This window comes from Podarcis bocagei (genome assembly GCF_964188305.1).
Source record: "Podarcis bocagei genome assembly, chromosome: 7".
In the NCBI taxonomy this organism is placed as follows: domain Eukaryota; kingdom Metazoa; phylum Chordata; class Lepidosauria; order Squamata; family Lacertidae; genus Podarcis; species Podarcis bocagei.
The window spans coordinates 15,656,377-15,669,972 of record NC_138132.1 but is presented as its reverse complement, the minus strand read 5'-3'; the positions used below and the strand labels follow the sequence as shown (position 1 = coordinate 15,669,972).

The following is a 13,596-nucleotide window of genomic DNA, read 5'->3' as shown; positions in this document are numbered from 1 at the left end:
AAATTAGAAGTGATGAGTGTGAAAAAAATTAACATGAGGGGGAGGTGGATAACATATGGATAATTGGCAACAAGAGGGGGGGGATGGAAAATAAAAACTTATGAAGAGGTGAAAGAATTTGTTTACGACTAGTTACACTACTTTCAGATTAATGAAATGTTTAAAAAAGATAGTAAAATGTATGGGTATGAAGGTAAAGAATCAAAATTCCAAGTGGAGGTATTGAATAATGATTATAAAAACCTGTCTAAAATGTATAAAGTGTTGCTGGAGTGGCATGCAAAAGATGAAGAGGTAAAAGTAGTAACGATACACTGGGCAAGAGACTTTGGTTATAATATACAGTATGATGATTGGATGTAATTATGGAATGAAAGGCTAAAATTTACGGCATGTACTGCGTTGAAAGAAAATGTAATGAAAATGTTTTACAGATGGTATATAACGCCAGTTAAACTGGCCAAAATGTATAAAACACGCAATAAGTGTTGGAAATGTAAAGAAAAAGAAGGTACTTTCTATCATATGTGGTGGGAGTGTAAAAAGGTGAAAGACTTCTGGGAAATGATATACAATGAATTGAAAAAGATGTTGAAATATACGTTCGTTAAAAAACCAGAAGCCTTTCTATTAGGAATGGTAGGAAACGAAATCAATAAGAGAGACTGTAAACTGTTTCAATATGCAGTGACTGCCGCAAGGATACTTCTGGCCCAAAGATGGAAACAGGAAGAAATTCCAACAGTGGAAGAATGGAGAAGGAAATTGACCGAATATGCAGAACTGGACAAATTGACTGGGAAGATTCGATACCAGAAAGACCAAAGGTTTATCGAGGACTGGGGAAAATTTACAGAATATCTGAAAAATATATGTGATGCACAGACAACACTTGTTGGTTTTGAAGAGACTCTGTGAAATAGTAAGAAATACTGCAAAAAAGAGAGTAAGAGGAAAAGGAGTGGGGAAAGGCAATATCATGTTTAGAAATGCGTCAATAAATAGAAATTTTTCGAAAGATTGACAGAGAAACTGAGGGAAGTCAAAAATTGAAGCATGAGTGTAAAATAATTTGTTGACTGTATAAAACTTGTTTGGAAAATGAATAAAAATTATTTTAAAAAAAGAAAATTGGGGAAGGCTGTAATGAGCACTCTCGTTCAAATAATTTCATAAAAGAAACAGTTGCTTCCAGAACAGGTGCTCAGATGCAAAGGAGGTCGGGAGACTTGTAGACAAATTCCCCCAACATGGTTGCTCATGCTTCATTTGTGAGCAGGTCTGAAAACCTGAGTCTAGTGGAAATACGACCCTCAATGGACCCTCAACCTAGCTGCCATGGGAGGAGGGGAAAATAACCAGAAAAGCAGACTAAAAAAATGAACGCAAATAAAACCCATATAAAATCTGAGGCCAAAAGGTTAAAAATTAGAACGCCAGACAAAATTAAAAATGGAACAACTAAGCCTGGACTCAAGGTGGATGAGCCCCAAGAGATGGGAAGGTAAATGAAGATTTATTGTGCAGCGTGCAAATACATAAAAGCATGACTGTGTTGTTGTTTAGTCGTTTAGTCGTGTCCGACTCTTCGTGACCCCATGGACCAGAGCACACCAGGCACTTCTGTCTTCCACTGCCTCCTGCAGTTTGGTCAAACTCTTTTTTAAAAAAAATAATATTTATTAAAAGTTTAAGAATTAAAGAAAAAAGTAAAAAAGAAAGAGAGAAAATAGACAAAGCAAAAGACACAATACAGTGGTGCCTCACAAGACGAAATTAATCCGTTCCGCGAGTCTCTTCTATTTGTGGTTTTTTCGTCTTGCGAAGCACGGCTATTAGCGGCTTAGCGGCTATTAGCGGCTTAGCAGCTTTAAGAAAAAGGAAACAAACTCGCAAGAACTCGCAAGACATTTCGTCTTGCGAAGCAAGCCCATAGGGAAATTCGTCTTGCGGAATGACTCAAAAAATTGAAAACTCTTTCGTCTTGCGCATTTTTCGTCTTGCGAGGCATTCATCTTGCGAGGTACCACTGTACATCAAAACAAAAACAAAAGCAAAAACAGTTAAAAACACATCCAATATTTCCATATCTTTATCTTTCATTAACTTGTTTCATCGACCTCCTCACACCTCCCTTTTTGTGTTCTAGTTATTAATTATTTCAGCAAATCCTTTCCATCTTTCACTGTTTTCTGTCATTTAATTATCTTAATTTATTTTAACCTTATCTTACCATTGAAACCCTAAAACTTATTTATACTTAACTCCTTATAACATTTCTACTAAAGCCATATAATTTCATTCCAACATTTTTCTAACACTCATTAATTTTGCAACATTTCTCTAAATAATTTTTTTTTTAAAAAAACTTTTTTTCCAATCTTCTTCCACCGTCTCTTCACCCTGGTCCCAGATTCTGTCAGTCCTTTCTATCAATACCATATGGTCCATCAACCTGGTGACCTTCTGTCCAAGGCTCTTAACTCTCTTCCATGTCCCTTCTGCAGATCTTCTTCATATTTATACATGCACTTTACTTTATCTTCTGCTGATCTTGTTCTTAATTTCCTTCCTTTGTCAGTGAGGAGTAGATCTCGGGGAAACTCCAACCTAACAATGTCTTTATTCCTTCTTGACGGGTCAGCCCATTCTCCATAGTCAGAACTAAAGTCCAATAGATATTTCAGAGTGCCACTCTCCCCCTGACCCAAATCCAGATCCCAAAGGCCAGAGCATCCCTGCATTGGAGGATCTATCCAACTTTCCTTCTCCAATCCAAGCAGAGCTCCATCCCACCAAATCTGACTTTCTCTAGATTCGATCATAAAGGGCAACAGTTTATGATCATCAAATTGCCTCTGTGAGGCCAGGGCTCTATCCACTTGAATTACTTGAGGTTCAACAACAACTTTCTCCTTCGTCTTCTCCACAGCTTGCCATGTCAAAACAGATTCCTGGGTCAATTCCTGAGTAATTTCTATATAGATATTCCCTTTTTGTCCCAACTCAGTCATTTTTTGTCCCAAATTGTCAATTTTATTAATCCACACATCCGTCTTCTCATGCTGTTCCAATAAAGCACTTGCCTTGCAAAATGCAATCACTAAGGCTTCTTCTGTCAACATTCTTGTCCAAGGTCAGACTCTGATTCTCACGCTCTTTAATCTCTGCAGCTGGAAAATTCCCCAGCTCTACTCCTGCAACAGTTTCAAAAGCTCCCTCTAGGGGAAACAATTTCTATTTGTATCCATCTAACGCAGATCCAGCGACAGAATTAGTTTCGATTTTCAGTTACTTTTTTTACTCCTTTTTAAGTGCAAAAGGAAACAATGGAAACAATATATTTCTCTTATTTAACTATCTGTCAACATACATTTTATTCACAGTCAATGAACTTTCCCAAAACGTCAATCTTACTGGCAGCCCATTCCCACGTTCGAAACGGTGGTGATTTATCTTTCTTCACTCTCTCTCCTGCAGGCTTAAACGATCTAGAATTTCCCCCCTCTTCTCCTGCTTCCAAGGGGGGGGGGTTAGTAATTTTAGCCGATGGAGATTTAATCCTTTACAAAAGACTTTCCAGGCTTTAGCTTGCAACATCTTTGCTTCAATCTATTTACAAAAGAGGAAGGTGGACTTCCTGTTTGAAACCTTCCCGTTTCGATGCCAAATTAAGAAGTTTAAAGATCCAATTTTCCGTTCTACTCACGGGTAGTTGTTTAGAGTCCAATTGTCCACAGGAAAAAGTCAGCGCTCTCCGGCAACAGCAATGCGGCTTCACTCTGTGAAAGAAGCAGTCGATTCAAAGCACTGCGCCGCTCACCCCACGTCGCTCTGGATCCCCAAAACCGGGTTTCCCCGCGAGTAGGGGAGGCGCAAAAGGTGCCGGCCGAATCCCACGTCCACAGGCTTCTCCCGCCTGTGGTTTTTAATGGGTCTCCGCCTCGCTGTGGTGGTCCAGACCCTGATTTCCATGGAGCGGATTCCTCCCGATCAGAGGAAATCTGCCATTGCCAGAGGCGCTAACCCGGACGTCCGCAGTTTGGTCAAACTCATGCTGGTAGCTTCGAGAACACTATCCAACCATCTCGTCCTCTGTTGTCCCCTTCTCCTTGTGCCCTCCATCTTTCCCAACATCAGTCTTCTCTTCTCATGAGGGGGCCAAAGTATTGGAGCCTCAGCTTCACGATCTGCCCTTTCAAAAGCATCAATTCTTCGGCGATCAGCCTAAAGCATGACCAAATGAATACAATTGCCAAATTAAATAAAAACACAGCAGAGGGCAACAATCTTTCTGCATCCTCAGCTGCTAATGTGTATACAGCCTTATTTGCCAATTGTAGCCTTAGTTGCCAATTGGAATCTCTTAAGGGGGATGGATTTGAAGTAGGGGCCTTTCGTTTCTGATCCCACTGCCAGTCTGGACTGGGTTTGAGGGTCCCTTACCCAGCAAAATGCTCTCTGGTGGGCCCCCATCTATATGCATGTCTGCTGCACCAGGCTTATGGCTCCACAGTTTGAGATAGGCAGCTGCAAGCAAACCACCATGGCAATAATCCACAAAATGCCTCTGCTGTAGTGTTGCCCCAGGGCATTGTGGGCGATTTAAATGTCGGACTTGCTTACAGACGCAGCTGACTGGAGTCGGCGGTGGGCCCAGTTGAAGGGTGTTGTGTGCTGACCCCATCATGGCCCCATTTTCAATAAGGCACTCCCCAACCTCAAGTATTTGGGGTCTCCTTCAAGGATTTTTACATCAAGGTCATGTTAATACTTGACTGACATCCGTCTTTGAAAAAGAAAAACACCCAGTCTTGTATGAAAGAACCCCTCCTTCTCTTGGGGACAGCCAACACTAATGGATCCTGGACCATTGAACCACTGAAATTGCAAGCAAGTAACTGGAATCCCTCCAACCTCAGTGCCTAACAATTGGTTCTGTGTTCTTTTACTTGAGTGTGCATATTTTTTGTTCCTGAGCAGTCTCGAGGTCAATCAACATTTCAAGGTTTTATCATCAGGGATGGGGACTCTGTGATGCCTGCTGGACTGCACCTTCCATCATTCTTGACCATAGGCTAAACCACTGGCTGGGGCTGATGGGAGTGGGAGCCCAGCAACATGCTAAAGGTCCATCCTTGTTTTACATCAACGGCAAGGAACCTACTGTATTTTTTGCTCCATAAGACGCACCTGACCATAAGATGCACCTAGTCTTTAGAGGAGGAAAGCAAGAAAAAAGCTCTCTGTCCCAATTTGACAGAGCACGCGAGGTAGAAAGACCCCCCTCCGTGCTGGCTCCTGGCTGCTCTCATGCAAGTCACAGAGCACCTCGGACGAAGGGAACTCTAAAAAGTGTTCTAAGGCCCTCTTCCCCCGCCTCGCCTTTCCCCACCCCCTCGTGTGGGCGGGGGACGTTTGCATGGACGCTGCCATTAGGACACTCGCACAGGCCACACCCCTGCTGCTCCAGGAACCAAAGTCCCCAGCTCTGCTGCTGCCAGGGACCACATATACCTCCATAAGACACATAGACATTTTCCCTTGCTTTTTAGGAAGAAAAAAGCAGTGGCGTAGCGTGGGGGGTGCCAGGGGTGCCGGCCGCACCGGGCGCAACATCTGGGGGGGGCACGAGTCCAGAGGGAAGGGACAAGCAATCGAGGCTTGTTTGGGGTGGGGGGTCGTCGTCTCCGTTTGGCTGGCCCCCCTTGAGGAAGCGGGAACCTCTCCAAGGCGCAGCGCGCCGTCGGTGGAGAGAAAAGAGCCGTGCAGCAGCAGCAGCAAAGCCGGGAGGAGGAGGAGGTGGAGGCGCCGCCTGCCGCAGGATCCGATCCGAGCCTGCTAATCGCTTGCTGGGAATTAAGCGGCTCAAAGAGGCAAAGGAAGAGGTGGAGCCGCTGGCCCGGCCGGGAGGAAGCTGGAGAGAGCAGCGCGCCTGGGCGCGGCGAGGTTGGGTAGGTGCGCCCTGGCTGGCTACCCGCCTCCCGGGCTCAGTGCCTCCATGACCCCTCCAGCGGCGATGGGAGAGATCGGGGTGTGTGTGTGTGTCTGGAGCAGCCCCGGCTGGCCTGCTCCTGCTTCTCCTCCACCTCCTTCCCGTTGCCGGCGCCTTGATCTCATCTGGATCAGGGACGAAACACGCCCATCCTTCGCTACTCCTTGTCGGGTCACTGCTTCATTTCTCCAGGGAGAGAGAGAGGAGAGGTGCCAGGGATTGCCAAGCGCGCGTGACGCAAAGGGCCTGCCCACGTGTAGGCTGAGCTCCGCGTGGCGGGGGCGGAGGGAGGTGCTCTGCACATGCTTAGGAGGCGCTCGTCAGTGGCGTAGCGTGGGGGTGCAGGGGGGGCCGGCTGCACCGGGTGCAACATCTGGGGGTTAGGGGGCGCAAATCCACGGGTAAGGGGGCGCAAATTACTTGCCTTGCCCCGGGTGCTGACAACCCACGCTACGCCACTGGAAAAAAGTGTGTCTTATGGAGCAAAAAATACAGTATATTTGCAAGCTTCACTAGGCACTTGGCTGGCCTCTGTGAGAACAGGATGCTATAACAGATAGGCTGTTTTGGTCTGATCCAGCAGGGCTCTTGCATACTGTAATCTGACCTGAATCCATGGGATAAGGATTCTGTGAGACAGAATTTAAAATAAGCCAATTACAGAGTTGACTTTTCCTTGTCATGAAGCTTTCTTGTGAATGGAACTCAGCACTGAAACCACGACTCAACATCCTGGGAGTGGGGGTAGGAGAAGCAACCCAACAACAACAACAAAGTTATTTATTTACATTTTTTATTGTGTATGTGTCTATCTATCTATCTATCTATCATCTATCTATCTATCTATCATCTATCACCATCGTTACCAAGGCACCCAAGATGGTTCACAAGTTTAAAACACTAAAGCAAGTACTTTATATAAAACAAAGATTGACAGAGTCCTCTTATGCTAACTGGGAGCTGATGGTATGTGTGCTGCCTTGCTGGGGTGAATAGCAAAGGTGAGCCAGAATTTCTCAGAAGTGATGTTACTGAGGGAAATCAGTGAGAATTTTCTCTTTTCTTCACCCTTTTTGTCAAATCTCGGGCAGTAGAGCATGAAACGCTTACTCTCAGGGTTGTGGGATCAAGCCCCACATTTTGAAAAAGATCCCCGCATTCCAGGGGGTTGCACTAGATGACCCTTGTGGTCCCAGTTCTACAAATCCTTGATTCTATGAACAATTTCTCTCTTTCATCGCCCAGGAAAAGGGTGGAGAATCTTGGGAGAGGTCCTTTTCCCTTTACAGCTCTTTCTGTAGGCAGAGACTATTCCTTGTGAGGAAGAGCTGTAGCTCAGAAGAAAAGTATCTTCTTCATATGCAAAAGTTCCCTATTTTAATCTCCAGCGTTTCCACATGGAGCTGAAGGAGACACCATTCCTGAAACATGGAGAACAGCTGCCAGTTTGTGTAGGCAGTACTGAGTCAGATGGACCTGGGCATCTTGCTATGTTCCTAATCAAAGGGCTGTGCCACCATTCCAAAAACTGGAGTGAAAGCTCAGCTCACTGGGACTCAATCCCAGCGGTGTTAGAAGACCCTTTCTATTTAAAAGAGAAAGGAGTGCAATGCGCTTTTAGATAGGGAAGCATTCCTCTTTCCACCAACTCTCTTTGTATCCCACAAGTTGAAACTCAAAGCTCCCAACTTCGTTGCCAGGAGTGGGAAAGGTTGGGGTGGAATGAAGGTGGCTGTGTGCTCCCTTGGCTATGGGAGAGCGAGCGAGACCCAGCTGGCTCACAAAAGGACTCCTTGAGGCAGTCAATAGACAAAGAGGATCAGCTGTCAAGGGAGCTTGGGGGCTGCCCAAGGGTTTTAAGTGCCTCTCATCAAAAGCAACAAGCCGGACGCCAAGCTTATATTTACCCGTTCACTCCCTTATGTAACTGCTGCGGCTTATATACTTCCACTTGGACTCTTCATTGATAGAGGCAACAGCTCGGCAGAGATCTTGCGTCCCATCATGATGAAGACTCTGGTCAACCTTGGCCTCCTCCTGGCTTCTCTCCTGGGTAAAGGTGAGTCCATGTCATGGGGGAAATGCTGTTCCCTGATCTGCCTATTTGGTGTAATAATAATAGTAATAATAATTAATTTGTACCCTGCCCATCTGACTGGGTTGCCCCAGCCACTCTGGGAGGCTAGAATTAAGTACAGTGGAACCTCGGAAACCGAACGCTGTAAACTCAAATGTTTCAGCTCCTGAATGATCAAAAACTGGAAGTGATTGTTCTGGTTTTTGAATGAATTTCAGAAGCCGAACGTCCGGCATGGCTTCCGATTGGCTGCAGGATGCTTCTGCAGCCAATTGGAAGCTGTGCCTTGGAAGTCAAATGTTTTGGAAGTTGAACAGACTTCTGGAACAGATTCCGTTCAGCTTCCAAGGTACAGCTGTTTGTTGTAATTTGGATCCAAAGACCCATCCATGCTACTTTGTGGTTTGGAGGCGTATGGTCAGGGTCCCTAAGAAGTGCCTGCTGGATCAGGCCAATGGCCCATCTAGTCCAGCATCCTGCTCTCACAGTGGGCAACGAGATGCTTGTAGGAAACCTACAATCAAGACCCAAGAACAAGAGCCCTCTCCCCTCCTGTGGTTCCCAGCAACTGATTCAGAAGCATTGCTGCCTCCAACTGTGAAGGCAGAGCCGAGCCCTCACGACTAGTAGCTATTGATAACCTTCCCCTCCATGAATTGGCCCAGTACTCTTTGAAAGCTATCCAGACTGGAGGCCATCGCTACCTCTTGTGGGAGTAAATAAACAAACGCTGTGAACAGAAAACGTAATGCAGAACAGTGACGTCCAACGCAATACAGTATAAAAGCAGCAAGAAGAGTTAAGAGCAGTGGGCTGGATCCATGCAGAGGGTGCAATGAGAGGCATGGCCTACTCAAGGAGTAAGTCACATTGAATTCAGGGAGGCTTACTTCCCTTAAGTGGGTATAGGATTCCACCTTGGCAGAGCATTCTGAAATAGCTGCAGGAGAGGGAACAAGCTTGTTTTCTCCTGCTCTGGAGGGTAGGACTCGGACCAATGGCTTCAAGTTACAAGAAAGGAGATTCTCCCAAGGGAGACTGTCAGAAAGCTCCTAGCATTGGAAAGTTTCTCCCCTGATGTTTAGTCAGAAACATCAGGGGAGAAACTTTCCGATGTTAGGAGCTTTTTGACAGTCTCCCTTGAGAGGTTGTCAACTCTTCTTCTCTAGAAGTTTTTAAGCAGAGGTTGGATGGCCATCTGTCACGGATGCTTTAGCTGAGATTCCTGCATTGTAGGGCATCAGATTTAGTTGACCATTGGGGTCCCTTCCAACTCTACAATTCTATGACAAGGAATCCAAGGCAAAGGATCTGCCAATTCTAAAGCTGGACTTGTATCAGTGGAGTAAAAGTGTGTGTGTTCGGGGCAGGGGGGGGTATTTCCCTTCTTCCACAAGTTTTTTTTATTTTAATTTTTTCCTATTGATCACCACAGGAGGCAAATAAGCACAACAGCTCCAGAGGATTGCAACCCTCCTTTGATTTGCCCCCCCCAAATCCCCCCTTTTGCCCTCTCTGCCATCAGAGCCCCGTGGTCAGGAGGAGGGGCAGCCCCAGAATGCAGAGGCATCTGGGGGCAGATGTTCTGCTGCAACCATGGATGACACAGAAGGATACTCACAAAGCCCTACAGCCCTTGTAACACCCTCCTAGAGTTTGGACTGTTTGGATTTGATATCCCGCCTTTCACTCCCCTTCAGGAGTCTCAAAGCGGCTAACATTCTCCTTTCCCTTCCTCCCCCACAACAAACACTCTGTGAGGTGAGTGGGGCTGAGAGACTTCAAAGAAGTGTGCCTAGCCCAAGGTCACCCAGCAGCTGCATGTGGAGGAGCGGAGACGCGAACCTGGTTTACGAGATTACAAGTCTACCGTTCTTAACCACTACACCACACTGACTCTCTAGGGACCACAGGATTACGTCCCAAGTTAGTTCAACTTAGTTTGCATTAAACGCAATGGGAAAGAATGCCACACTTTTGATTTCAGTGGCCCCTGAGCCCAGCTATCTCAGTCTGGAGGACCTCACCCAGCGCATCCACTGTGAATGCAAATATTCTGTTGAGTGTCCTCATTTCTAATCAGCTTGCTTCATTCATACAAGCTTGTCTCTTTCCTCTTCCTCTGCTCCTTTCCGCAGGCTCCTGCCTAATCTGCGAGACCTGCATCAGCCCCGGTGAAGGCTGCACTGGCCTGGCTCATCCCTGCAGAATGAATGAAGACACCTGCCTAACCATCGTGGGAATGAACTCTTTGGGTGAGTGATGCAAAGAGGGACACGCAAATCCCGCCTTGGTCCAATAGAGGGAGAAGGGGGGTCTCTGATTCCCGCAGATTTTAGGCTTCAATGAACATCAGTTTCCTTTTCCTGTGTGCTATGCATAAATCTTCCTTTAAGCTTTCAAGCTTGCAGGCATATCTCTTTCGGAAGTCTGCAAGGAGGACGTGAGGATGACAGCGATCTCCTGCTGTTGTTCCCCACAGACTTAAGGCAACACCTGCACCTTCACGGCATTCTTTTCAGCACTTGCTGAAGCCATTATTATTTAGACAAGCCTACTCAGATGTTTAATAACTTTATATGAGTTTTAATTGGTTTTAGTCTGTTCTGTTGTGGTTTAAATTTCTTGCATGCTGTATTTTTTTTAGTCGTTTTATTGTTTTATCTTTTTTGTAAACTGCTTTCAAGTTTCTCTCCCCCTACAATCAAGCGATATATAAATTTTATGAAAGAAATAAAATATTCATTTAAAGCAGTATCATAACGCAAAGAATCCTGGGAGCAGTAGTTTATTAAGGGTTCTGAGATCTCTTAGGAGAACCCCTATTCCCTTCACAGAGCTACCAGTGTTCCTTGGGATGGGAAAACCATACAATCACAGAATTGTAGAGTTGGAAGGGACCACAAGGATCATCTAGTCCAACCCCCTGCAATGCAGGAATCTTTTGCTCAAGGTGGTGCTCAAACCTACAACCCTGAGATTAAGAGTCTCATGCTGTACAAACTGAGCTATTGATGGTTAAAGCTGAATTGTAGCTTTGTGAAGGGAATAGGGGTCTCTCCTAAAAATTCTCAGCACCCTTAGTGCGGATGGGGTCTAATATTCAGTGGCATGATCCTCTGTATTGCTCCCACCAAGGTCCTCTGAGGCAAGAGGGCAAAGCTGAGCAACTGGCACATGCACACGTTGTGATGGGACGGGAGCAAGCTTTTCTTGCTGATATTTTTTGCAAATGTTCTCAAATCCTCAGCCTTTGTGCAAAAAAGAGAAAAATCTACAATGAACCAGCTCTCTTAATGGCCGTTTTTCATTTTCCAGGTGGTGATGATACCACAGAGACCCTCAAGACCTGCATTGCTGCTGAAGATTGCTATTCTGGTTCCATCAGTGTCACCACCAATGCCGGGCTCCACCTTCAGAGCATCTCTAGCTGCTGCCAGGATGACCTCTGCAACCGTTGGGAACTGGCCTGTATGGAACTCTCTGCTTCTCTCCTCTAAGCGGTTTTTCCTTGACCCGTGCTTTCTAGGCATGAGTCCCGGCAACTTTCTCCTTTTCCCACTCCTTTCTCAGGGAAAATCTGCTCTTTCACTTTAAATTGGAGCAAACAACAATCTGGAGAATACCCAAACTGCTGTTTGCTCCAGTTCAGCACTAAAGAGTCATTTTACGACTTCCTTGTGGAATGTCCTCCCATCAGATGTCAAGGAAATAAAGAACTACACAACTTTTAGAAGGCATCTAAAGGCTGAGGAAACCCAGCCAGATGGACGGGGGTATAAATAGTAGTAGTAGTAGTAGTAGTAGTAGTAGTAGTAGTAGTAGTAGTAGTTGTTGTTGTTGTTGTTGTTGTTGTTGTTGTTGTTGTTGTTGTTGTTATTATATACCCTGGGGGTAAGCAGCCTTCACAGTACCTCATTTCCAAACCCTGCATAGTCCAAGGACCTCTGGTATCTTGCACTGCTGAGAGATTGGGGTGGCATGAAACAGTATGTTGTGCCTCACAGTTTGAGAGCGACTGGGCTTTACATGGGTTTTTCTTCGCAGTGCCGCCTACGAACCTCACCTCCAATGGACTGCAGTGTCCAGCTTGTTCGGTCTTTGGTTCCAGCCACTGCAAGGGGACTGAGATGCTGAATTGCACCGGAACAGACAATCGCTGCATCATGGTATCTGGGACGCTAAATGCCGGTATGAGTAAAAAAGCATATACTGTAGTACTCTGTCCTCTGTCAATTGATTTCAGTCACATAATCCACAATAAGAAGCAACAGAGACTAAAACTATGATTTCCAGCAGAGTGGCCAGCCCTATTTGCCTTTCACAGCAAAAGCAACCACGAATCAGCACAGAGGAGAATCAGGCAACATATCCCAAAAGGCTTGGATGTGCAGAAAAGTCTCAGCCAAAAGGGAAACATTTGCTGAATGAAAACTTCTGCCACCCCCCCCATCATGTTCCCTAGGAAAAGAGAATTAGTATTTAAACCAGGGTTAGCCAATATGGTGTCCTGCAGATTCGGCTGAACCACAGCTCCCATCACCCCTGCTCATTGGCCGTGCTGGTTGGGGCTGATTGGAGGTGGAGTCCAGCAACGTCTAGAGGACTCCAGGTTCCTCATCACTGGATAGATGTGAATCCCAGTGTTCAGGGGAGAATGCTGCTGCATAGGTTGCCAAAACTGCACCTCCTACACACACGTACGACAGAGCTATCAGCAGATTCAGTCTAATGTTAGATGGTAAAAATAAATAAAAATGAAGACCCCACACCCCCAGCCCTGGATATAGTCCTAGTGCTACCTAGAGATTGAGTCTGGGGCCTTCTGCATGTGAAGAAGATGTGCATTTGCCACTGAGCAAAACCCTTCCCCTTTGTGTTGCTAACCAACGCCATCCTCTTCCTGCAGGTGGTCTTCCTTCTACGTTCACGGCAAGAGGATGCAGCACAGAGACGGCCTGCTCATTGCCCCTGGGGACGGCCCTTTACTCAGCAGGAGTGATCTTCAACCTTGACAAGGTGTCATGCAGCCCGGCCCCGAAAGCCACAGAAAGCCACTAAGGGGGAAGAAGGTGGTTCAGGAACAACGAGCTCTGTGAAATGCCCAAGGTGGCATCCAAGCCATTCATCTCAAGCCCTCTTAGGCCAATTTAAGTGTCACGGCTTCCCCCAGGGAATCCTGGGAGCTGTCATTTGTTGAGGATCTCCTAACAACCCCCAGCACCCTTAACAGCTCCCAGGATTCTTTGAGGCAAGCCATGACTATTTTTTTTAAAAAAATATTTTTATTGAAAAATATTAGCAGCATAAATTATCAATCAACTTAACCAATTACATTTCCCCCCTTTTTATTCCCTCCCCTCTCTCCATCTCCCACCCCCCAGAGACTTTCCTCAGCTCCCCTCTCTGATTTGTTCATACATACTTTTTTCTCTGCATATTATAGAATTGTACATATCATTATCTTATCCATCATATGTTCTACTAATAAATTTTTGGATGTTTATTCAAAGCCTGCCAAGGA

At 45.8% G+C, this 13,596-nt stretch overlaps 1 protein-coding gene across 2 annotated transcripts in view; it reads left to right on the top strand.

The window, feature by feature from the left end:
• The window catches only part of PINLYP (phospholipase A2 inhibitor and LY6/PLAUR domain containing), a 15,561-nt gene extending 1,965 nt beyond the window's left edge, over positions 1 to 13,596 (top strand). Inside the window, exons 1-6 of one of the 2 annotated variants that reach the window (XM_081200641.1) lie at positions 1,337 to 1,504; positions 7,966 to 8,054; positions 10,211 to 10,327; positions 11,391 to 11,543; positions 12,120 to 12,263; positions 12,982 to 13,596. In XM_081200641.1, coding sequence (XP_081056767.1) covers positions 1,380 to 1,504; positions 7,966 to 8,054; positions 10,211 to 10,327; positions 11,391 to 11,543; positions 12,120 to 12,263; positions 12,982 to 13,133 — 780 coding nt within the window. In that variant the 5' untranslated portion in view covers positions 1,337 to 1,379 and the 3' untranslated portion in view covers positions 13,134 to 13,596. Of the gene's footprint in view, positions 1 to 1,336; positions 1,505 to 7,965; positions 8,055 to 10,210; positions 10,328 to 11,390; positions 11,544 to 12,119; positions 12,264 to 12,981 lie in introns of those variants that run through there. The other variant, XM_081200642.1, reaches the window with a different exon arrangement.